Below are 25,738 nucleotides of genomic sequence, written 5' to 3'. Positions count from 1 at the left end.
AGTTCCTCATGTGTCCACAGGGCGGCGCTGTTCCAGGAGCTTCTGTCCCGCTGGACCAGCATCCCGCTGCACAACCAGGAGCTGCTGTACGAGGGCCGCCGCCTGGTCCTGGACCCGAACCGCCAGGCCCAAAACTTCCCCAAGACCTCCAGAGACAATCCCATCATGCTCGTCAGCCGGGAGTCCGTCGCCACCGTGGGGCTCATCTTTGAGGACCGTACGTAGACCAACATGGGGTGCCAGACCAGTAGATAGATGTTAAGACATGAGACCAGTAGATAGATGCTAGGACATGAGACCAGTAGATAGATGCTAAGACATGAGACCAGTAGATAGATGTTAAGACATGAGACCAGTAGATAGATGCTAGGACATGAGACCAGTAGATAGATGTTAAGACATGAGACCAGTAGATAGATGCTAGGACATGAGACCAGTAGATAGATGTTAAGACATGAGACCAGTAGATAGATGCTAAGACATGAGACCAGTAGATAGATGTTAAGACATGAGACCAGTAGATAGATGCTAAGACATGAGACCAGTAGATAGATGTTAAGACATGAGACCAGTAGATAGATGCTAAGACATGAGACCAGTAGATAGATGCTAAGACATGAGACCAGTAGATAGATGCTAAGACATGAGACCAGTAGATAGATGTTAAGACATTAGACCAGTAGATAGATGTTAAGACATGAGACCAGTAGATAGATGCTAAGACATGAGACCAGTAGATAGATGTTAAGACATGAGACCAGTAGATAGATGCTAAGACATGAGACCAGTAGATAGATGTTAAGACATGAGACCAGTAGATAGATGCTAAGACATGAGACCAGTAGATAGATGTTAAGACATGAGACCAGTAGATAGATGTTAGGACATGAGACCAGTAGATAGATGTTAAGACATGAGACCAGTAGATAGATGCTAAGACATGAGACCAGTAGATAGATGCTAGGACATGAGACCAGTAGATAGATGTTAAGACATGAGACCAGTAGATAGATGTTAAGACATGAGACCAGTAGATAGATGCTAGGACATGAGACCAGTAGATAGATGTTAGGACATGAGACCAGTAGATAGATGTTAAGACATGAGACCAGTAGATAGATGCTAAGACATGAGACCAGTAGATAGATGCTAGGACATGAGACCAGTAGATAGATGTTAAGACATGAGACCAGTAGATAGATACTAGGACATGAGACCAGTAGATAGATGTTAAGACATGAGACCAGTAGATAGATGCTAAGACATGAGACCAGTAGATAGATGTTAAGACATGAGACCAGTAGATAGATGCTAAGACATGAGACCAGTAGATAGATGCTAAGACATGAGACCAGTAGATAGATGCTAAGACATGAGACCAGTAGATAGATGTTAAGACATTAGACCAGTAGATAGATGTTAAGACATGAGACCAGTAGATAGATGCTAAGACATGAGACCAGTAGATAGATGTTAAGACATGAGACCAGTAGATAGATGCTAAGACATGAGACCAGTAGATAGATGTTAAGACATGAGACCAGTAGATAGATGCTAAGACATGAGACCAGTAGATAGATGTTAAGACATGAGACCAGTAGATAGATGTTAGGACATGAGACCAGTAGATAGATGTTAAGACATGAGACCAGTAGATAGATGCTAAGACATGAGACCAGTAGATAGATGCTAGGACATGAGACCAGTAGATAGATGTTAAGACATGAGACCAGTAGATAGATGTTAAGACATGAGACCAGTAGATAGATGCTAGGACATGAGACCAGTAGATAGATGTTAGGACATGAGACCAGTAGATAGATGTTAAGACATGAGACCAGTAGATAGATGCTAAGACATGAGACCAGTAGATAGATGCTAGGACATGAGACCAGTAGATAGATGTTAAGACATGAGACCAGTAGATAGATACTAGGACATGAGACCAGTAGATAGATGTTAAGACATGAGACCAGTAGATAGATGCTAAGACATGAGACCAGTAGATAGATGTTAAGACATGAGACCAGTAGATAGATGTTAAGACATGAGACCAGTAGATAGATGTTAAGACATGAGACCAGTAGATAGATGTTAAGACATGAGACCAGTAGATAGATGTTAAGACATGAGACCAGTAGATAGATGCTAAGACATGAGACCAGTAGATAGATGCTAAGACATGAGACCAGTAGATAGATGTTAAGACATGAGACCAGTAGATAGATGCTAAGACATGAGACCAGTAGATAGATGTTAAGACATGAGACCAGTAGATAGATGTTAGGACATGAGACCAGTAGATAGATGTTAAGACATGAGACCAGTAGATAGATGCTAAGACATGAGACCAGTAGATAGATGTTAAGACATGAGACCAGTAGATAGATGTTAGGACATGAGACCAGTAGATAGATGTTAGGACATGAGACCAGTAGATAGATGTTAAGACATGAGACCAGTAGATAGATGCTAAGACATGAGACCAGTAGATAGATGCTAGGACATGAGACCAGTAGATAGATGTTAAGACATGAGACCAGTAGATAGATGTTAAGACATGAGACCAGTAGATAGATGCTAGGACATGAGACCAGTAGATAGATGCTAAGACATGAGACCAGTAGATAGATGCTAAGACATGAGACCAGTAGATAGATGTTAAGACATGAGACCAGTAGATAGATGTTAGGACATGAGACCAGTAGATAGATGTTAAGACATGAGACCAGTAGATAGATGCTAAGACATGAGACCAGTAGATAGATGCTAGGACATGAGACCAGTAGATAGATGTTAAGACATGAGACCAGTAGATAGATGTTAAGACATTAGACCAGTAGATAGATGTTAAGACATGAGACCAGTAGATAGATGTTAAGACATGAGACCAGTAGATAGATGCTAGGACATGAGACCAGTAGATAGATGTTAAGACATGAGACCAGTAGATAGATGCTAGGACATGAGACCAGTAGATAGATGCTAGGACATGAGACCAGTAGATAGATGTTAAGACATGAGACCAGTAGATAGATGTTAAGACATGAGACCAGTAGATAGATGTTAAGACATGAGACCAGTAGATAGATGTTAAGACATGAGACCAGTAGATAGATGTTAAGACATGAGACCAGTAGATAGATGTTAAGACATGAGACCAGTAGATAGATGTTAAGACATTAGACCAGTAGATAGATGTTAAGACATGAGACCAGTAGATAGATGCTAAGACATGAGACCAGTAGATAGATGTTAAGACATGAGACCAGTAGATAGATGTTAAGACATGAGACCAGTAGATAGATGTTAAGACATGAGACCAGTAGATAGATGCTAGGACATGAGACCAGTAGATAGATGTTAAGACATGAGACCAGTAGATAGATGCTAGGACATGAGACCAGTAGATAGATGCTAGGACATGAGACCAGTAGATAGATGTTAAGACATGAGACCAGTAGATAGATGTTAAGACATGAGACCAGTAGATAGATGTTAAGACATGAGACCAGTAGATAGATGTTAAGACATGAGACCAGTAGATAGATGTTAAGACATGAGACCAGTAGATAGATGCTAGGACATGAGACCAGTAGATAGATGTTAAGACATGAGACCAGTAGATATATGTTAAGACATGAGACCAGTAGATAGATGTTAAGACATGAGACCAGTAGATAGATGTTAAGACATGAGACCAGTAGATAGATGTTAAGACATGAGACCAGTAGATAGATGCTAGGACATGACACCAGTAGATAGATGTTAAGACATGAGACCAGTAGATAGATGTTAAGACATGAGACCAGTAGATAGATGCTAGGACATGAGACCAGTAGATAGATGTTAAGACATGAGACCAGGAGATAGATGTTAAGACATGAGACCAGGAGATAGATGTTAAGACATTAGACCAGTAGATAGATGTTAAGACATGAGACCAGTAGATAGATGTTAAGACATGAGACCAGTAGATAGATGCTAGGACATGAGACCAGTAGATAGATGCTAGGACATGAGACCAGTAGATAGATGCTAGGACATGAGACCAGTAGATAGATGCTAGGACATGAGACCAGTAGATAGATGCTAGGACATGAGACCAGTAGATAGATGCTAGGACATGAGACCAGTAGATAGATGTTAAGACATGAGACCAGTAGATAGATGCTAGGACATGAGACCAGTAGATAGATGCTAGGACATGAGACCAGTAGATAGATGTTAAGACATGAGACCAGTAGATAGATGCTAAGACATGAGACCAGTAGATAGATGCTAAGACATGAGACCAGTAGATAGATGCTAAGACATGAGACCAGTAGATAGATGCTAGGACATGAGACCAGTAGATAGATGTTAAGACATGAGACCAGTAGATAGATGCTAAGACATGAGACCAGTAGATAGATGCTAAGACATGAGACCAGTAGATAGATGCTAAGACATGAGACCAGTAGATAGATGCTAAGACATTAGACCAGTAGATAGATGTTAAGACATGAGACCAGTAGATAGATGCTAAGACATGAGACCAGTAGATAGATGCTAAGACATGAGACCAGTAGATAGATGCTAAGACATTAGACCAGTAGATAGATGTTAAGACATGAGACCAGTAGATAGATGTTAAGACATGAGACCAGTAGATAGATGCTAAGACATGAGACCAGTAGATAGATGCTAAGACATGAGACCAGTAGATAGATGCTAAGACATGAGACCAGTAGATAGATGCTAAGACATTAGACCAGTAGATAGATGTTAAGACATGAGACCAGTAGATAGATGTTAAGACATGAGACCAGTAGATAGATGCTAAGACATGAGACCAGTAGATAGATGCTAGGACATGAGACCAGTAGATAGATGTTAAGACATGAGACCAGTAGATAGATGCTAAGACATGAGACCAGTAGATAGATGCTAAGACATGAGACCAGTAGATAGATGCTAAGACATTAGACCAGTAGATAGATGTTAAGACATGAGACCAGTAGATAGATGCTAAGACATGAGACCAGTAGATAGATGCTAAGACATGAGACCAGTAGATAGATGCTAAGACATGAGACCAGTAGATAGATGCTAAGACATTAGACCAGTAGATAGATGTTAAGACATGAGACCAGTAGATAGATGCTAAGACATGAGACCAGTAGATAGATGCTAAGACATGAGACCAGTAGATAGATGCTAAGACATTAGACCAGTAGATAGATGTTAAGACATGAGACCAGTAGATAGATGTTAAGACATGAGACCAGTAGATAGATGCTAAGACATGAGACCAGTAGATAGATGCTAAGACATGAGACCAGTAGATAGATGCTAAGACATGAGACCAGTAGATAGATGTTAAGACATGAGACCAGTAGATAGATGTTAAGACATGAGACCAGTAGATAGATGCTAAGACATGAGACCAGTAGATAGATGCTAAGACATTAGACCAGTAGATAGATGTTAAGACATGAGACCAGTAGATAGATGTTAAGACATGAGACCAGTAGATAGATGCTAGGACATGAGACCAGTAGATAGATGTTAAGACATGAGACCAGTAGATAGATGCTAAGACATGAGACCAGTAGATAGATGTTAAGACATGAGACCAGTAGATAGATGCTAAGACATCTATCTACTGGTCTCAGATAGAAGAAGAAAAGTTACATTTTGAACTGGTGATGTTTTGTGTTCACAGCGAGTCCTCCTAAAGTTCAGCCTCGCTACGACCTCGACCTGGATGCTAGCTACGCAAAGGTGATCAACACGGAGAGAAGTTCATTAACCAACCAGCACGAATGTTTCTGTGTTATTAATCTTGAATATTTCTGAAGATTTAAACTGAAAACAAACACAGTTTAAATATCATGTTTTATTTTATTGATGTGTGAGCGTTGTGACTGACGGCCCTGATGATGCTGATGTTGTTGTTGTTGTTGTTGTTGTTGTTTTTTCAGACGTTTGCGGGGGACGTTGGACATCTGTGGAAAACCTCAGAGTCTCTGCTGGTTTATCAGGAGCTGGTTCGTAAAGGAGTCCGAGGTTTGATGTGAGGAAACACGTCTGTTTACATTTAGCTCAACTTCTGTATATATCGTGTGTACATAAACATTATATATTTACATATATATATATACATGTGTATAATGAGTTTATCTCCACAGTGAGCTGATGAAGGAGGACTACAGTGAGATTCTACACAAGAAGTCTGAGGTTTTCCATCTGTGTAACTTCTGTACTCAGATTCTGGAGAAGACGGAGCAGCTGTGAGTGACTCATGAACACCATTCAACCAGTTCAAACATTAAACCAGTTAAACCATTAGACCAGCAGCACAGACCAGTAACCAGGTGACTTCCTGTCTCCTGAGCAGGTTTGAGGTGATGATGCAGGCCAACATGATGTCATCAGAGTACGACGAGATCTCTGACATGCACAAGAAGGTCCTCAGAGTAAGTCATCGCCTCATTTGCATATCTGTGATGTGTAGTTCAGGGTCCCAACCCAGGTTAGTGAGGTACCTTCAGGGTCCCGGACCAGGTTAGTGAGGTACCTTCAGGGTCCCGGACCAGGTTAGTGAGGTACCTTCACGGTCCCGGACCAGGTTAGTGAGGTACCTTCACGGTCCCAACCCAGGTTAGTGAGGTACCTTCACGGTCCCAACCCAGGTTAGTGAGGTACCTTCACGGTCCCGGACCAGGTTAGTGAGGTACCTTCACGGTCCCGGACCAGGTTAGTGAGGTACCTTCACGGTCCCGGACCAGGTTAGTGAGGTACCTTCACGGTCCCGGACCAGGTTAGTGAGGTACCTTCACGGTCCCAACCCAGGTTAGTGAGGTACCTTCAGGGTCCCGGACCAGGTTAGTGAGGTACCTTCAGGGTCCCGGACCAGGTTAGTGAGGTACCTTCACGGTCCCGGACCAGGTTAGTGAGGTACCTTCACGGTCCCAACCCAGGTTAGTGAGGTACCTTCACGGTCCCGGACCAGGTTAGTGAGGTACCTTCACGGTCCCGGACCAGGTTAGTGAGGTACCTTCACGGTCCCGGACCAGGTTAGTGAGGTACCTTCACGGTCCCGGACCAGGTTAGTGAGGTACCTTCACGGTCCCAACCCAGGTTAGTGAGGTACCTTCACGGTCCCGGACCAGGTTAGTGAGGTACCTTCACGGTCCCGGACCAGGTTAGTGAGGTACCTTCACGGTCCCGGACCAGGTTAGTGAGGTACCTTCAGGGTCCCGGACCAGGTTAGTGAGGTACCTTCACGGTCCCGGACCAGGTTAGTGAGGTACCTTCACGGTCCCGGACCAGGTTAGTGAGGTACCTTCAGGGTCCCGGACCAGGTTAGTGAGGTACCTTCACGGTCCCGGACCAGGTTAGTGAGGTACCGTCACGGTCCCGGACCAGGTTAGTGAGGTACCTTCACGGTCCCGGACCAGGTTAGTGAGGTACCGTCACGGTCCCGGACCAGGTTAGTGAGGTACCGTCACGGTCCCGGACCAGGTTAGTGAGGTACCTTCACGGTCCCGGACCAGGTAAGACCAGATAACGAGAAGATAAAGTGTTTCTGTTGTACTTTATGTTTGTGGTACATGTACCAGGTGTCTCTGTGTATTTATGATGTACTCTAAGAGTATTTTATGACATATATACATATATATATATATATATATTCATATTCATATTCCTTCCTGGTTTGTTTCAGATCTCCAGCTCTCTGGAGCCGATCGAACGAACAACACAAGACATCAAGACTAAGTTCATCTCAGGGGGTCAGCTGACCGACAGCTGGCTACAAGTGGGAACACACCCCGAGGACAGGAAGTAAGGCTGTAGTAGTGTATATCCGCATATAAATATACATATATATATATAAATATACATATACTACATAAGTATGTCAGATGTGTGACGTGAGTTTGTTTCCACAGTGTTGAGAAGATCAAAGTGCTGCTGGACGCGATCACAGCCATTTACCAACAGTTCAAGAAGGACAAAGCTGAGAGACGTGAGTCACACTCACCTATTATAATAATAAAAATAACAACAATAATAATAATAATATTGATTTTAATAATGATCATTCGAAGAATAATAATAATCATAACAATAACAATGATTATAATAGTGATATTTATAATAATAACACGAATAATAACACTAATAATAATGATTTTAAGAATGATTAGAATAATAATACCAATAATAATGATAATAATAATACCAATAACAATGATTATAATCGTGATACTTATGACAATAATAATTATTTTAATAGTAATATTTATAATAATAACACTAATAATAATGATTATAACAATTATAATTAGAATAATAATAACAATAATAATGATAACAATAATAATGATTATAATGGTGATACTTATAATAACAATAATAATTATTTTAATAATGATAATTATAATAATAATAATAACAATAACAATGATTTTAATCATGATAATTATAATACTAATAATGATTATAATAATGATAATTATAATAATAACAACAATAATAATAATCATTTTAATAATGATAATTATGACAACAATAATAATAACAATTATTATTATTTTAATAATTATAAAAATAATAATATGATAATAGTGATTGTAATGACAATTATAATAACAATAATAACGATAATAATAACAACATAATAATGATTATAACAATAATATCAATAATAATAATAATAACATAATAGTGATTATAATAATGATAATTATAATAATAATAACAAGTAATTTACTGACTAATTTGATGTCTTTAAGTTAAAAAAGGTTGTTTAATATATGATGTGTTCATGTATTTTACATATATAGTATTTAAATAGTACTGGTTTGTTTGTGTTGCTGTTGTAACTTTCACTGAGGATCAATAAAGTTTATATTTAATATTGTGTGTTTTCAGGTCTGCCGTACAACGAAGAGCAGATCCATAAGTTTGATAAGTATGTTCACTGATCAAATGTTACTGTAAACAGTAACTTCATATGTATGTGCTGTAACATTACTACATAATGTTTAATTACATGAAGACAAGTCCTCTTTCACATCAAATGTAGTTTTATATCACGATACAGTCAAAGTTTGTATTTCATCACATTTGATTGTTTTATTTTATTTTGAGAAACAAAAACAGAATCTTTAAGCTTCCTGAGAACAATAATTATTCATGTTTTAATAATAATCTGTCTCTGTCTGTCTGTCGCTGTCTCTCTGTGTCTGTCTGTCTCTCTGTCTGTCTCTGTGTCCGTCTGTCTGCATCTGTCTCTGTATCTCTGTCTGTCTCTGTGTCTGTCTGTGTGTCTGTCTGTGTCTCTGTGCCTGTCTGTCTCTGTGTCTCTGTCTCTGTGTGTCTCTGTCTCTCTGTGTGTCTCTGTCTCTGTGGCTCTCTGTGTGTCTAACAGACAGAAGTTGGTACTTCATGCCAGTAAAGCCAGATCTCTGTTCACTGAGGAGTGTGCGATGAAGTATCGTCTGTTCATCTCAAAGAGTGAGGAGTGGCTCAGGTAATCACCTCCTCACACACACACACACACACACACACTTCCCCACCTCCACACACACACACCTCCTCACCTCCACACACACCTCCTCACCTGCACACACACACACACACTTCCTCACCTCCACACACACACACCCACACACACCTCCTCACCTGCACACACACACACACACTTCCTCACCTCCACACACACACACCCACACACACCTCCTCACCTGCACACACACACACACACACACCTCCTCACCTACACACACACACCCCTCCTCACCTACACACACACACACACACACCTCCTCACCTACACACACACACACACACCTCCCCACCTCCACACACACACACCTCCCCACCTACACACACACACACACACACCCACACACACCTCCTCACCTGCACACACACACACACACACACCTCCTCACCTACACACACACACACACACACCTCCTCACCTACACACACACACACACACCTCCCCACCTCCACACACACACACCTCCCCACCTACACACACACACACACACACCCACACACACCTCCTCACCTCCACACACACACACACACTTCCTCACCTCCACACACACACACACTTCCTCACCTACACACACACACACACCTCCTCCTCTGCTCCCCTGCATCACCTGACAGGAAGTGAAGAGCCAACCGTGTCTTTGTGTCTCAGGAAGGTTCATCACATGAAGAAGCAGCTGATTGGTCTGTCAGGTCAGCTGATCAGCATCGAGAAGGAGGTCACCATGCTGATGGAGAGAGCCATCAAGGTGAGACGATATCATATGTAATCATACTGTATATACTATATACATATACTACATACATATACTTATAATATGATAGTAATAATGATGTAAATGTATTATTGTGTCTCCAGCTGCAGGAACATCTGCCCCAGAAGGTTCTTCCTCTGGTGTCCAGTGGGATGAAGCCTCAGGCTTACCTGAGTCAGAACACTCTGGTGGAGATGACTCTAGGGTGAGATCTTCATCATCATCATTCCATCATCATCGTCATCACATACTATGACTTTCATTCATTCAGAGCTTTCTATTGGCTTCCTGGATGAGTTTAAGGGTTTCTTTAAGGTTTAACTTGATTTTAAGAGATAAAACCCTTTTATTATTATTAATAACATCAGCTCTGATGTTTGGTCAATTTAAAGAACGTCCTTTAACCATTAAAAAGACGAAGTTTAAGGTAGAGATGAAAGGCTACCTGTGATGTCATTTAGTAAATCAACATGTTTAAAGCTTAGTATCTTGATGTTTTCCAGGATGAAGAAGCTGAAGGAGGAGATGGAAGGAGTCGTCAAAGAGCTGGCGGAGAACAACCACTTCTTAGAAAGGTGTGTTCACTACATACAGGGTTAGCTTAGCACAAACACTGGAGGCAGAGGGGAACTGCTAGCGTGGCTCTGAGTGTGTTATATTAGTCTGATGCAGCTATGCTAACAGTTTGCACCTGCCTCCAGTGTTTGTGCTAAGCTAGGCTAACAGTTTCCCCCTGCTTCCAGTGTTTGTGCTCAGCTAGACTAACATGCGATCATGTGACTGTTTCCTTCAGGTTCGGGACTCTGACGCTGGACGGAGGTCTGAGGGGTTAAAATAATCTGAGACTTCTTCTTCTGCAGTTTTGTACATATTCTGTGTTTCTGGTGTAAATAATCTGAAGAACGTTGTTCTTCTTCGTCAGACTTTGTTAGAAACGACTTTAAACATATATCTTTACCTGAAGATCAGTGAAGGAACTGTGAAACAGAAACCCTTAAAATAAACTCTTAATTATTAGTTTACCCCTGAAGACTCCTTCACACCTTAATGTGACTCAATCCCTTAAAACACTGAAGAACTGCAGACTTTAAGGGTTCATAACTTTCCCCTGATTGAAATGTTAACGTGGAATATTTAACATATTAAAGATCTGTCAATTTGAGATTTAAGGTGATTTTAATGGTTAACCCTTTAAATGTGTTTTTATTCTTTATAAACCTTTAAACTATGAAGATAGTACAAAGAGGTACCTGTAATATTATTTAGTAAATATTAAGGTTTTTAAGGGTAAATTTGTTGCAGTCCATTAATGTTTTAGTCAGAAGGTAGATTAATACTATGCTTTAAATATCTGATAACTGATTAAGAATCCTTTAAAACTAATTTGTCAACAATAATCTTTTCACCTTAAAAACACCTTAAAGTAATGAATTCATGATTTGTCAAATATTTCACTTGATTGTGTAAAAAATCTTCATTTGTTAAAGTCTTAAAGTTAAGAAGATTGCATATAAGATCCATTCAACTGTTAGTGGATCAGATGAAGGCATGTCGAGTATTAAAGGGTTAAGATTACATTTATTCTTTATCAGTCGAGTTCTCGAACATCAACAAGCAACATGAAGAAGAATCCTTTTCTCACCAAGATGTTCATGTTTTGTTTTGTCTATAATCTGCATAAAAATGCTCAAAAATAGTTTAAGAACTTGTAAATAAATAAAAATGTTGAAGGAGTCTTCTGAATGTTTTTGTCTGTAAAGAATTCAAAGCATCAAATCTGGAAAATTAACATTTTAGGATATTTAGTTTGATTTATTAAATCAAAATGATGAACTTCTGAAAACTAAGCTGTACATTGTAATAATCTAAACTATGATACTACATTTGGACTCTGAGATTTAAGAGGTAAAGATTTTGTAATAACTATTTCACTCGTTAAGTAAATGTTTTGACTTTTATTTCATTCTCACTTTTGGAAAAGAAAAACGAGTCGTTGAGTAGAAACCAAACTGGCATTAAGTATGTAATGTTTAGCATGTTTCCCTGCACATGCTAACATTAGCACATGCTAATGTTAGCATGTGCTAATGTTAGCATGTGCTAACTAAGTGTCGATGTTAGTTTCGAGCATGATATGTAAAATCCAAAGTACAGCTGAGTCTGAATGAATGAATTACGATTCTGACATGTTTAGCATCAAGTGTAGTGTGTGTTAGCAGCACGGTTAGCATGCTGTTAGCATTGTGACTAAATAGTTTTGAATTACAAAGAAAACATGATTTTTAAGCTGCAGATTTTTTCAACATTTTTACTAAGAAGACAAATCTAAAACAGTTCAGAATCAATGAAGGCTCTGCGTATTCATGAATTGATTCATTTATATTTTGATGATAGAACAACGTGAACATTCCTCCTGACAGAAAGTTAATGGAGCTCTTGAAAAAACAAAATACTGGCAGTCGTCACTGGTTTCATCCCTCGTTTAGTTAATAAAACTTCATGTGAATAATATTACAAATGAATTCATTCCACATCTTTCGAAAATAACAAGTAGGCTGCAGACTGAGAAACCCTTTATTATGAACGTCTACACGTGTTTGAGCTGCTGGTCGTTGTAGATGTTGAATCTTTGAGTCAAAGTTTAACAGAAACTACGTCTGAAAGTAGAAAAAAGATTTTACTCAGAGAGTCGTCTGTCATCTTCAAAGAGTCTAAATCTCTCAACCTTTCAGGCTTTTGATCGTCTCACTCGTTTGTTTTTAAAGCTGTTTTCTTACATTGTTATCTGACGCATTACTCTGTGGGATGCTAACCTGTGTTAACCCAGAGATTAAAACCAAGACCAACAGAAATATAACATGTTTGTTAACACTCTGAGACTTCTCGTCTGTGCTGGATTAAAAGTTTGGGTTCAAAAACAACAGGTTGGAGGTATTTTCAACTTTTCTTCATGTTGGAGCTCATAATTTACATTCAACGCCAACATTCAGCTCTTATTTAGGATCTGTTCATATTTGCTTTTTTATGAACCACAAACAAAGTGTGTCGGTTACCTAACATTAACTATAATTAAGTCATAGTTTATCTCCCAAAACCACAATCTTTTCTTCCTTAACCATATTTTTAGAAATTTTGAAAAGTCACCATTGGCCATAAACACAAAACTGTTGTGAATAAATATATTCCAGGTTTTCGGAGTCATGTTTTAGTCGTTGCTACATTCATCTAAAACTGATCCAGAAAGTGAATCAATTTAAACTGAAGTTTATCTCGACAGTTGAAGTTACAGATTTATATTGAAATAATTGTTAAGTCACTTTTTATCTCCGAACGACGTGATTATAACCCACTGATGAAAGTATTATAATAAGAATGCAAACCGAACATTTTCTTCTGCTGCAGCTTCACATTAGAAGAGTTTCATCTTTTATTATTAAACAGTCACAGTGAACTATTCTTCATCAAGAAGTGTCTAGAAAACCAGACGACAGCCATTTTGGATCAGATTGAAATGTGTCAGTGATTAAAACTAAAACTACTTTGTCTGATTACTGCCCAGAGAACGATGGAAGAAAGCAGATTATAAACTGACTTTTTCATGAAAACAATTGTTAGTTCCCTCAGTATTCTGGGACTCATTGTATTAAACCTCATGTTTACAAATAAACAGGACTGAAATCTGAAGGATTCCCTGTTTAACATCGTTGTCTCTTGTTCATCTAAGAGTTGGAGGTGTTTGAAGTCACATATATGCTAACAACACGTTTAGCTCCTCCCACTTCACCACTCTAGAGCCTCCACTTGTGTTTACATGTGGAGAAACTCAGAGAGGACTCGGCTCAGTTTACCTGAACAAACAAAGCAGATGCTAACGTTAGCTTCAACCACGTACATTACTGCAGCAAACCAGATGCATTTACAACCAGATGGCCACAGACGATGTTAGCTAGCTAGCTAACAAGCTGACATTAGAAAAACACAATCTGATGCATCAATGACACAAAACGAAAAGCAGTTCATAAAAAACATGTCGCAGAAATAAATTATGATTAAAATCTGAAGTATAAAAACCTCCAATATGGCTGCCAGAAGGTTACATCATAGAGAAAGCCCTTCATACAATCTGAACTCGTCGTGGTTGAATAAAAGGTTAGCGTGTTAGCGTTAGCGTCCTTAGCATGTTGGTCCTTAGCGTGTTGGTCCTTAGCGTGTTGGTCCTTAGCATGTTAGTCCTTAGCATGTTGGTCCTTAGCATGTTGGTCCTTAGCGTGTTGGTCCTTAGCATGTTGGTCCTTAGCTAGGTTGCTTGCTAACACTGATGTGCTGTTGAAGAAAAAGTTTCAGAACTTTCCAAATCGTCCCAACTCACTTAGACGAAAGTGTTGGGAGGGTTGGCGTGGGTGGTCCAGGCCACCTTCTTTTTTTTTGCCTCTCGGCCAAACGCATCGTAAACCGAGTCCTTGGCGACTGTCTTCGCCTGCTCGGGGATCTCCACCACCCCGATGTAGTTCTTCTTGGCCACGCGAGAGCTCGCCGTGATGGTGTAAGCGTTGCTGCGGTAGCATTTCATGGAGGACATGCAGAAGGTCTCCCTCATGCCCCTCCTGAAGTTGACGTTGTAGATGGAGTACATAGTGGGCTTGGATGCCGTGGAGCTGAAGGAGATCCAGGCGATGGCCGTGAAGAACAGCAGCCCCTTCCTACTGGGTCCGTCGGACTCCCTCGGGTGCCACAGCTGGGTGACGTAGAACGGCGTCCAGGTGAGGAAGAAAACTGAATTCAAAACGAGGAACATCTTGATGGTCTTGACTTTCGTCCGCGGGACGATGTTCATCGTCCGGCGCACCATGTGTCCGTCGGCGCTGATCCTCCAGATGTAGCGAACCACCCGCTGGTAGAACGACACGATAAGCGCCACCGGCACCAAGAAACCAACCAGGAGGTGAACGCCGGCATAGGCTATGCTGCCCCAGCTGTCGGGGAGGAAGAAGTCACAGTGACTGCTGCCTGTAGACGTAGAGCCGTAGAAGAAGAGGCAGGGCGACACAAAGGCGGCGTCAAACAGCCACGATGCTACGATCATCTTCTTGGCTTTCTCTCTGGACACCTTGAAGCTGAGCGGGTAGACGATCGTGTAGAAGCGGTCTACGGAGATGGACAGCAGGACGTAGACCTGCACACCTGGGCACAGGTGCTGCAGGTAGCGCACGGCCTTGCAAGCCGCAGCGCTCAGAGGCCATCGGCCTGAGGCTACCTGCAGGAGGATGAAGGGCGCCCAACCCAGGCTCATGAGCAAGTCTGCACACGCCATAGACACCACAAAGTAGTTGGTGGTGGACTGAGTCCGGCGGCTCCGGTGGATGACCAAGCAGACGAGGGCATTTCCCAGGATGGACACCAACCAGAGAACTGAGAACACCAAACCCAGGACGGCGACCTCGCCGGACGTCAGCTCGTAGGAGACGGAGGTCCCGTTCGGCCTCCCGGAGGACGAGCCCTCGAGGCTGCAGAGGGGGGTTGTGGGTAAGGTTGCCAGGACAGTCGAGTTCTCCCTCTCAGAGTAGTTAAATGACATCTGATACGTGAAAGATGGATAGCGATGGGAGGGATTGACACCAACTGTGTGTGATGACTGGGCATACACCATCGTTTTACAGCTGCACCAGAGAGGAGCTGTGGACACAAAGTCATCGTTAGAAGATCACTAGTTTGATTGGTTGGTCGTCTGGTTCTCGTAGGTTGGTTAGTCGTCTGGTTCTGGTAGGTTGGTTGGTTAGTAGTCTGGTTCTCGTAGGATGGTTGGTAGTCTGGTCCAAGTAGGATGGTTGGTTGGTTGGTAGGTAGTCTGGTTCTCGTAGTTTGGTTAGTAGTCTGGTTCTCGGAGGTTGGTTGGTTGGTAGTCTGGTTCTAGTAGGTTGGTTGGTTAGTAGTCTGGTTCTATTAAGATGGTTGGTTGGTAGTCTGGTTCTGGTAGGTTGGTTGGTAGTCTGGTTCTAGTAGGATGGTTGGTAGTCTGGTGCTAGTAGGATGGTTGGTTGGTAGTCTGGTTCTAGTAGGTTGGTTGCTTGTTGGGTGGTAGTCTGGTTCTAGTAGGTTGGTTCGTTAGTAGTCTGTTTCGAGTAGGTTGGTTGGTAGTCTGGTTCTAGTATGTTGGTTGGTAGTCTGGTTCTAGTAGGTTCGTTGGTAGTCTAGTAGGATGGTTGTCAGTCTGGTTCTAGTAGGATGGTTGTTAGTCTGGTTCTAGTAGGATGGTTGGTAGTCTGGTGCTAGTAGGATGTTATTAGTCTGGTGCTATTAGGATGGTTGGTAGTCTGGTTCTAGTAGGATGGTTGTTAGTCTGGTTCTAGTAGGATGGTTATTAGTCTGATGCTAGTAGGATGCTTGTTAGTCTGGTTGTAGTAGGATGGTTGTTAGTCTGGTTCTAGTAGGATGGTTATTAGTCTGGTTCTAGTAGGTTGGTTGGTAGTCTGGTTCTAGTAGGATGGTTGTTAGTCTGTTTCTAGTAGGATGGTTGGTAGTCTGGTTCTAGTAGGTTGGTTGGTAGTCTGGTTCTAGTAGGATGGTTGGTAGTCTGGTGCTAGTAGGATGGTTGGTAGTCTGGTGCTAGTAGGATGGTTGTTAGTCTGGTGCTAGTAGGATGGTCAGGGTTAGTCTGGTGCTAGTAGGATGGTTGTTTGTCTGGTTCTAGTATGATGGTTGTTAGTCCGGTGCTAGTAGGATGGTTGGTAGTCTGGTTCTAGTAGGATGGTTGTTAGTCTGGTTCTAGTAGGATGGTTATTAGTCTGATGCTAGTAGGATGCTTGTTAGTCTGGTTGTAGTAGGATGGTTGTTAGGCTGGTTCTAGTAGGATGGTTATTAGTCTGGTTCTAGTAGGTTGGTTGGTAGTCTGGTTCTAGTAGGATGGTTGTTAGTCTGTTTCTAGTAGGATGGTTGGTAGTCTGGTTCTAGTAGGTTGGTTGGTAGTCTGGTGCTAGTAGGATGGTTGTTAGTCTGGTTCTAGTATGATGGTTGGTAGTCTGGTGCTAGTAGGATGGTTGTTAGTCTGGTTCTAGTATGATGGCTGTTAGTCCGGTGCTAGTAGGATGGTTGGTAGTCTGGTGCTAGTAGGATGGTTGTTTGTCTGGTTCTAGTATGATGGTTGTTAGTCCGGTGCTAGTAGCATGGTTGGTTGTCTGGTGCTAGTAGGATGGTTGTTAGTCTGGTGCTAGTAGGATGGTTGGTAGTCTGGTGCTAGTAGGATGGTTGGTAGTCTGGTTCTAGTATGATGGTTGGTAGTCTGGTGCTAGTAGGATGGTTGTTAGTCTGGTGCTAGTAGGATGGTCAGGGTTAGTCTGGTGCTAGTAGGATGGTTGTTTGTCTGGTTCTAGTATGATGGTTGTTAGTCCGGTGCTAGTAGGATGGTTGTTAGTCTGGTGCTAGTAGGATGGTTGTTAGTCCGGTGCTAGTAGGATGGTTGTTAGTCTGGTGCTAGTAGGATGGTCAGGGTTAGTCTGGTGCTAGTAGGATGGTTGTTTGTCTGGTTCTAGTATGATGGTTGTTAGTCCGGTGCTAGTAGGATGGTTGTTAGTCTGGTGCTAGTAGGATGGTTGTTAGTCTGGTGCTAGTAGGATGGTTGTTAGTCTGGTGCTAGTAGGATGGTTGGTTGTCTGGTGCTAGTAGGATGGTTGTTAGTCTGGTGCTAGTAGGATGGTTGGTAGTCTGGTTCTAGTATGATGGTTGTTAGTCTGGTGCTAGTAAGATGGTTGGTAGTCTGGTTCTAGTAGGATGGTTGGTAGTCTGGTTCTAGTAGGATGGTTGGTAGTCTGATTCTAGTAGGATGGTTGTTAGTCTGGTGCTAGTAGGATGGTTGTTAGTCTGGTGCTAGTAGGATGGTTGGTAGTCTGGTTCTAGTATGATGGTTGTTAGTCTGGTGCTAGTAGGATGGTTGGTAGTCTGGTTCTAGTAGGATGGTTGGTAGTCTGGTTCTAGTGTGATGGTTGGTAGTCTGTTCTAGTGTGATGGTTGGTAGTCTGGTGCTAGTAGGATGGTTGGTAGTCTGGTTCTAGTAGGATGGTTGGTAGTCTGGTGCTAGTAGGATGGTTGGTAGTCTGGTTCTAGTAGGATGGTTGGTAGTCTGGTTCTAGTGTGATGGTTGGTAGTCTGGTTCTAGTGTGATGGTTGGTAGTCTGGTTCTAGTATGATGGTTGTTAGTCTGGTGCTAGTAGGATGGTTGGTAGTCTGGTTCTAGTAGGATGGTTGGTAGTCTGGTTCTAGTGTGATGGTTGGTAGTCTGTTCTAGTGTGATGGTTGGTAGTCTGGTGCTAGTAGGATGGTTGGTAGTCTGGTTCTAGTAGGATGGTTGGTAGTCTGTTCTAGTGTGATGGTTGGTAGTCTGGTGCTAGTAGGATGGTTGGTAGTCTGGTTCTAGTGTGATGGTTGGTAGTCTGGTTCTAGTAGGATGGTGGGTTGGTAGTCTAGTTCTAGTGGGTTGGTTTCTTGTTGGATGGTAGCCAGGTTCTAGTAGGTTGGTTGGTAGTAGTCTGGTTGTATTTGGTTGGTTGATAGTTTGGATCTAGTAGGTTCGTATTACAGTGATGTTCTGGAGTAGCTAAAATAACTCCATGAGGATCTGTCTTCCTCTCAGGGTTTGTAGTTAATAGAGACTTGTAGAGGACTGATGGGATGTTTCTGATGAAGAGACTCAACATGGCCGACAGGAACAACAACACACCTCAGTTATTTGTCGAGTATTTAAATAATGTGATGACGACGTGGTTCCTCATCAGAAGTCACATCTGGAGGTCTGAAGTCTGAACAAACTGGTTTTATATTTTCATTCATCTGTTAAACATGAATAACATGAAACAATGAAGCTGGTCTCTAGACATCAGGTAGATTTAATTAGTCCTTCAGAGTCCACAGGGATCCAGACCTCCTCTGAAGAGACCATTAAGAGGAGAAGAGCTCTGTTTATAGCAACCTGATCGTTATTATGGGAACCAGTGGAACCAGTAACATTCTCACATAAAGTCTCTGGTTAGATTGTGAATTATTTATGAAAAATAATCTTGAAAGAAAGTATAAAGAAATAAAATACTTGTACTTGAGAGTAAATCTCTATGTGTATATATCATGTACTGCAGTAAAAAGTACAACGTTGTCCTTTAAAATGAAGCCTAATCAATCATTTTCCTGTCGATCGAGTCGATTGATTGTTTCAGGTCTTAAATAAAGTACTTTAACTGTGTACTTCATAGCAGTGTTTGACAACTGTTCCAATACACCGTTGTACTATGTATAGTACACATCTTCTATGATATCAGATGTTCATTTTTTTGTTATTTGTTTGTTTGTTTATTTACATTATTTACAGATGAAAAACAACAAACATGAAGCTTTAAATGAGACCTGATGTGAGCGAAGAGTTAAAACTCTTCATGGAAAAACACTGAGCTCTTCATCTTCATCATCTTCATCATTTTCATCTCATTCTACATCATGTGGAGCTGAACATTTTATTTAAATGTGATTATTAATATTTTATCAGATTGTTAATTAAACATTTGATATTCTTATGATGATCCATCAGATATTAATAAACAATCTTCATCATCTTCATTGTCTTCATCATGTAACCAGCTGCAACAAGTCTGATTCACGCGATGGATGAAGATGATGAAGATGAAGAAGATGAAGAAGCAGCAGGAACATGTAACAACACGATTCACACTCACACACACATATGTGTGTGTATATGGATTATATATATATATATAATCCATATATGTGGATATATATATATATATATATATATATATATATATATATATATATATATATATAATCCATATCAATATATATATATATATATATATATATATATATATATATATATGTGTATAACAGTAATAACAGTAATAACAGTAATGATGATGAAGATGATAACGGGATGTTCCTCCGGTGCTCCGCAGCTCATCAGTCCGTCTTTAGACGTCTGAAGTCGGCCGCTCCGTCTCGCTCGTGTCGCTGATCGAGCTCCGTGATTATTATTTCGAGACTCACCGGATCACTGCAGCGGGAACAGACGCTTCATTCTCTGGGTTTCTCTCTCCGGGATCCGGTTCAGACGGAGGAAGTGGAGAAGAAGAGGAGGTCCGTGAAGGAAGCACACAGTATGGGTGTTTGTCCACCTGTCTGTCTCTGTACTGTGTGTGTAGCTGGAGGATGAAGAAGCAGCTGATGATGAAGAGGAGGATGAATATTTTCTAACAGGAGCGAACCAACGAGATCTGAGGCCCAAAGACCCCCCCCCCCTACACACACACATCAATCAATCAATCAATAGAACGCAAATTTACATACAAACATATACATAATCAATATATATAAATACACAAATACATATCAATATATATAAATACACAAATACATAATCAATATATATCAATATATATAAATACACAAATACATAATCAATATATATAAATACACATCAATACATATAAATACACATATATATATATATATATGTATATTTATGTATATATATTGATATATATACAAAAATATATATAAATACACATACATATATATGTATATATGTATGTGTATTTATATGTATGTATATTTATGTGTATTTATATATGTATGTATATTTATGTGTATTTATATATGTATGTATATGTATGTATATTTAATAAATATATATAAATACACATATATATACATAAATATACATACATATACATGGAGGAAGAGGAGGAGGACTCGCAGGAGGGTTGTGTTGATCAAGTTATTGATTGATTATTACGATCGTGATGACATCATCTCTATAAGAGGAAACAAAATCTGATGATGACGCACCACGTCACCATGGCAACCAACAGGCCGGTCGCGATGGGAACAATGACGCTGATGGGAGGGAGGAGGAAGAGAAGAAGAAGAAGAAACATTCCTTTATTAGTCCCAGTGGGGAAATCATTCTCTGCATGTGACCCATCCCTATGCAGGGAGCAGTGGGCTGCCAATGACAGGCGCCCGGGGAGCAGTTAGGGGTTCAGTGTCTTGCTCAGGGACACTTCGACACAGGACACGGTGCAACCGAGGATAGAACCGGTGACCCTCTCTACCCAGTAAGCCACGGTCGCGAGGAGGAGGATAATAAAATATCAGCTCATTTATACAAAACAAAACCAGCTATACCAGCAGGTTTTCATTTTGTTTTCCATATTAAAAACAATTCAAACGTAGCTTTTTAATCTGCCTCAATAAACATGAACATTGTTTGTATATATATATATATATAAATATGTATATAATTATATATATATATATTAACGGATACAAACAGCTCACCTTTGACCTTTGACCTTAGTGATGAAGTGACCTTTTATTAAAAGCTGATTTATTGATAAAAACTAGAAGAAAAACTTTTTTAATAAATCAAAACATTAAACGTGTTTCCGGTCTCCTCTCTTCCGGTCCAGCAGCGGGTGGTCTGCAGCTTTTACTGCACCAGAAGAAGAAGAAGAAGAAGAAGAAGAAGCGCTGACGTCACCACGCAACGTCAACAGGAAACACGATGTAAACACAGAAACAGCGGCACGTTGGTTATCTCTGTTTTCTTTGGTCCGTTTGTGTTCCAGTGACTCTTCATCATTATATTACATTAATATTAATATTTAGTTTATTGTTCATCAGCAGTTTTATCTCATAGCTGTTAGCTGATCGCAGCTAACGCGAGCTAAGCTACCAGCAAGTTAGCATTCAGCAACATGGATGATAACAAGGTAAGAAGCTAACGGCTAACAGCTAATGGCTAACACGCACTTTATATTATGTAATCATCTTTAACATGTTAGAGACTGGTGTTTCATGTTATACAGTTCAACGGTAACCAGCTAGATGATAACTATACGTGAAGAGATGCTGACGATAGCGTTCGCATCTCTTCACGTACAGTTAGCATCACAGCTAGCTGGTTACCGTTCTGTAATCAGCTAGCTGCTACAGAAGACATCTTAACGTGGTACTGTGTGTGTTTTTACTACGGTAAAAGTACAATAGATGTACTGCATTTATTGTTGTACTTAAATACGAATATAAAAGTATGAACATCAAACTATAAAACTTTATTAAATCGTCACATTCATACAGATGCACATTAATAATAATGAGGATTAAAACTGAAATTATTATTGGCATTGATGTGTTCATCACTTTAAAGATGGACCTCATTTTAATGACTTCATATCCTGTACGTTATGATGAGTCATCACTGATCAATAACTGTTGATCAGATGGTGGCTGGTAAAGTGAAGAAACCGGGGAAACGCGGCCGTAAACCAGCAAAAATCGACCTGAAGGCCAAACTGGAGCGAAGCCGTCAGAGCGCCAGAGAGTGTCGAGCCAGGAAGAAGCTCCGGTACCAGTACCTGGAGGAACTGGTCTCCAGTAAGGAGAGGGCCATCTGTGCTCTGAGGGAGGAGCTAGAGATGGTGAGTCACTAGAGGGAGGGGATAGAGACGGTGAGTCACTAGAGGGAGAGGCTAGAGACGGTGAGTCACTAGAGGGAGGAGCTAGATGGTGAGTCACTAGAGGGAGGAGCTAGAGACTGATTCACTAGAGGGAGAGGCTAGAGACGGTGAGTCACTAGGGGGAGGAGCTAGATGGTGAGTCACTAGAGGGAGGAGCTAGAGACTGTGATTCACTAGAGGGAGGGGCTAGAGACGGTGATTCACTAGAGGGAGGAGCTAGATACTGTGATTCACTAGAGGGAGGAGCTAGAGATGGTGAGTCACTAGAGGGAGGAGCTAGAGATGGTGAGTCACTAGAGGGAGGAGCTAGAGGCGTTGAGTCACTAGAGGGAGGAGCTAGAGGTGGTGAGTCACTAGAGGGAGGAGCTAGATGGTGAGTCACTAGAGGGAGGAGCTAGAGACTGTGATTCACTAGAGGGAGGAGCTAGAGATGGTGAGTCACTAGAGGGAGGAGCTAGATACTGTGATTCACTAGAGGGAGGAGCTAGAGATGGTGAGTCACTAGAGGGAGGGGCTAGAGATGGTGAGTCACTAGAGGGAGGAGCTAGAGACGGTGAGTCACCAGAGGGAGGGGCTAGAGGCGGTGTGTCACTAGAGGGAGGAGCTAGAGACGGGGAGTCACCAGAGGGAGAAAAGACAAGAATCCACATTTCTTCATTATTCTTGTGTGTAAAGAAATATTCTTGCGTTTGTATATCTTTAAAACACATTCTCAGCTAATCTCTCATTGATGACCCTGTTGTGATCAAACTCCGTATGACATCACTACTTTAATAGTACCGAGTGAGTACTATAATACTGAAATTAGGAATATTGAGAGGAGGAGTCTGTCTTTGGCGTATTTATTCTCTATTGTCACACAGAGTGCTGTGTAGTCTGCATGAGGATGAGCCATGAGTCCAGTGTCTCTGTAGCTTATAAAGGACCTGAGCACAGGGTGGGGGGCAGCATGAGTTCACAGTAAAACATCTGGTCTACGGTTTCTAACTGCCCATTGACCTCCATTCATCCTCTTCTCTCTTCTGAGCTTTTGTCCCACTGAGACATCTGTCTTTATTACCCATGTCTCTGGTCCTTATCTATGAGAGTAAAAAGATCAAACAATAGAAACAGGTAAATACGTCACAGGAGAGGAGAATCAGCACAGTTCAGCTTCAGGTGGACTCACTGGTCTCTCTGTGTCTCAGTACAAACAGTGGTGCTCAGCCATGGATCAGGGGAAGATCCCCTCAGAGATCAAAGCTCTGCTGACCGGAGACGAACAGAAAACTCCTCAAGGAGGCAGCAGCACCAAGACCAGGACCAGCAAGACCAGCATCAGCAGCAACGGGCAGAGCTGAACCAGTCTGACGGACATGAAGACGACACGACAGGAAATAACATAATAATACACAACACAACAGGACCCATTAACCCTCTCAGCTCTCCTCACACGTGAAACACATGAAACTTCTTCATAAAAAGTCTTCACACTGTCATGTGATTTATTATGAAGACATTAATACTTCTTCTCATCCATGAATCAGGTTCTTCAGACCTGAGAGGAACTAACATTAATTATTTTAGAACAAAGTGAACTGTTCAGATGATAAAGTTCATGAATCAATGAATGTTAACCCAGCAGAGTTATCATTGTTACCAATGACGTATTTAAATACGGCGAGACGAAGCTCATTGGCTGTCGGCTGCTGGAGGAGGCGGGGCCAAAAAACACGCCAATAAATCTTCTTCACTTCACTTTAAAATGTTAATTTATTAAATATTTATTCCAAAAGAAGAAGAAACAGAGAAAATATGAATCGATAAAAAGAATGAATCTCACATTTATGAAAATAATAAAATTCTTTATTGTTAAACTAAAATGAGCACAAATCTTTTAACCATTAAAGATCATTTCATTGACATTCAAGACAGATCTGCTCATTAAAACTTGTTTTAAGACATATAATAATTTATTAATCCTTTGTGCTTTTTTATTTTTCATGTAAAATGTTTGAGTCTTATTTAAATAATTTAAACATTGTTTGATCTTAATGAACCTCAAACATCCTCTAAGAACAGTTTTCACTCTTCTCAAATTATTCTGTTTGTTTTTAGAACAAATCAACACCAACATATTGCTCCTCTCATGTTATTATTTATTGATTCATGCGTCACATGACTGATCCGAAAGCTTTGTGTTCGTCGTCCTGATCTCATTAACATCTCATTAACATCTCATTACCTGTACAGTGATGCTGGAGTTGGATATATTTTTGTATTTGTATATTTTATAGTTGGTTCCTCTGATCGAAGATGAAGATGAAGATGCTTCTCCTTATTTATCTTTGTTGCAGATTCATAATCTTCTAAACTTTTGTGTTTCTGATGAAACTTTGTGCACTTTGTTGTTTTTCTGCAGAAGCACTTTGTGAAATGATTTTAGTTTGAACAGAAAATAAAGAGTTTCTGTGAAATCATCAGATTCTACTGTCATGTTTATTATTGATCAGCAGACTGGAGAACGTTGCACAACAATCAATATAAACTTTATTTATAGCACTGGTCACAAAGTATTTTACAAGACTAAATAAAAACATTTAGACGTTATGAATCAATATGACTCCTAATCTGTATTCATATGATTTAAAACCCTGAAAAACAACAGTCCGATAGGACGATTACGGTCAATATAAGGCAAGGCAAGTTTATTTGTATCGCACATTTCAACAACAAGGTAATTCAAAGTGCTTCACATGAAACCATTAAAAGCATAAAGGCAAAAGTAAAGGAGATTTAAAACATACATTGAAACAATAATCGATGTCTCCCTGAGACGTTACGCTGCACGCAATCAACCATACACTGCCGCAATTCTGCAATTACTCGCACACGAACCACGGTTATCATGAATGATTTATTTTAATGCTCAAC

The 25,738-nt window shown here is 40.7% G+C and overlaps 3 protein-coding genes across 4 annotated transcripts in view; 2 read left to right on the top strand and 1 right to left on the bottom strand.

Moving 5' to 3' along the window:
* The window catches only part of tbk1 (TANK-binding kinase 1), a 31,159-nt gene extending 10,796 nt beyond the window's left edge, over positions 1–20,363 (top strand). The window contains exons 9-21 of one of the 2 annotated variants that reach the window (XM_079294809.1): positions 21–217; positions 5,708–5,766; positions 5,967–6,058; positions 6,174–6,275; positions 6,383–6,461; positions 7,712–7,830; positions 7,938–8,014; positions 8,923–8,962; positions 9,422–9,523; positions 10,208–10,304; positions 10,415–10,515; positions 10,814–10,885; positions 20,261–20,363. In XM_079294809.1, the coding sequence (XP_079150935.1) occupies positions 21–217; positions 5,708–5,766; positions 5,967–6,058; positions 6,174–6,275; positions 6,383–6,461; positions 7,712–7,830; positions 7,938–8,014; positions 8,923–8,962; positions 9,422–9,523; positions 10,208–10,304; positions 10,415–10,515; positions 10,814–10,885; positions 20,261–20,279 (1,156 nt within the window). In that variant the 3' untranslated portion in view covers positions 20,280–20,363. Of the gene's footprint in view, positions 1–20; positions 218–5,707; positions 5,767–5,966; positions 6,059–6,173; positions 6,276–6,382; positions 6,462–7,711; positions 7,831–7,937; positions 8,015–8,922; positions 8,963–9,421; positions 9,524–10,207; positions 10,305–10,414; positions 10,516–10,813; positions 10,886–11,103; positions 13,882–20,260 lie in introns of those variants that run through there. The other variant, XM_079294808.1, reaches the window with a different exon arrangement.
* On the bottom strand, positions 14,680–15,981 carry gpr19 (G protein-coupled receptor 19; the record flags this gene model as incomplete). The annotated part of the gene is made up of 1 exon (XM_079294118.1): positions 14,680–15,981. Exon 1 carries the CDS (start codon positions 15,955–15,957, stop codon positions 14,680–14,682), a length of 1,278 nt encoding a protein of 425 aa, XP_079150244.1. The 5' UTR covers positions 15,958–15,981.
* A 1,508-nt stretch (positions 20,364–21,871) lies between the features above and the next one.
* crebl2 (cAMP responsive element binding protein-like 2) lies at positions 21,872–25,294 on the top strand. The gene is made up of 3 exons (XM_079294223.1): positions 21,872–22,078; positions 22,589–22,786; positions 24,013–25,294. Exons 1-3 carry the CDS (start codon positions 22,064–22,066, stop codon positions 24,163–24,165), a joined length of 366 nt encoding a protein of 121 aa, XP_079150349.1. The 5' UTR covers positions 21,872–22,063; the 3' UTR covers positions 24,166–25,294.
* The last annotated feature ends 444 nt before the right edge of the window (positions 25,295–25,738 follow it).

Source organism: Melanostigma gelatinosum (genome assembly GCF_949748355.1).
Source record: "Melanostigma gelatinosum genome assembly, chromosome: 22".
In the NCBI taxonomy this organism is placed as follows: domain Eukaryota; kingdom Metazoa; phylum Chordata; class Actinopteri; order Perciformes; family Zoarcidae; genus Melanostigma; species Melanostigma gelatinosum.
Note: the sequence above shows the minus strand (reverse complement) of the source record. Positions and strands in the feature narration are given on the sequence as shown.

Excerpts from the sequence above, each read along its gene's own strand:
- crebl2 (XM_079294223.1), top strand. Across the intron at positions 22,787-24,012 it reads TGAGGGAGGAGCTAGAGATG|TACAAACAGTGGTGCTCAGC; the intron begins GTGAGTCACTAG and ends TCTGTGTCTCAG.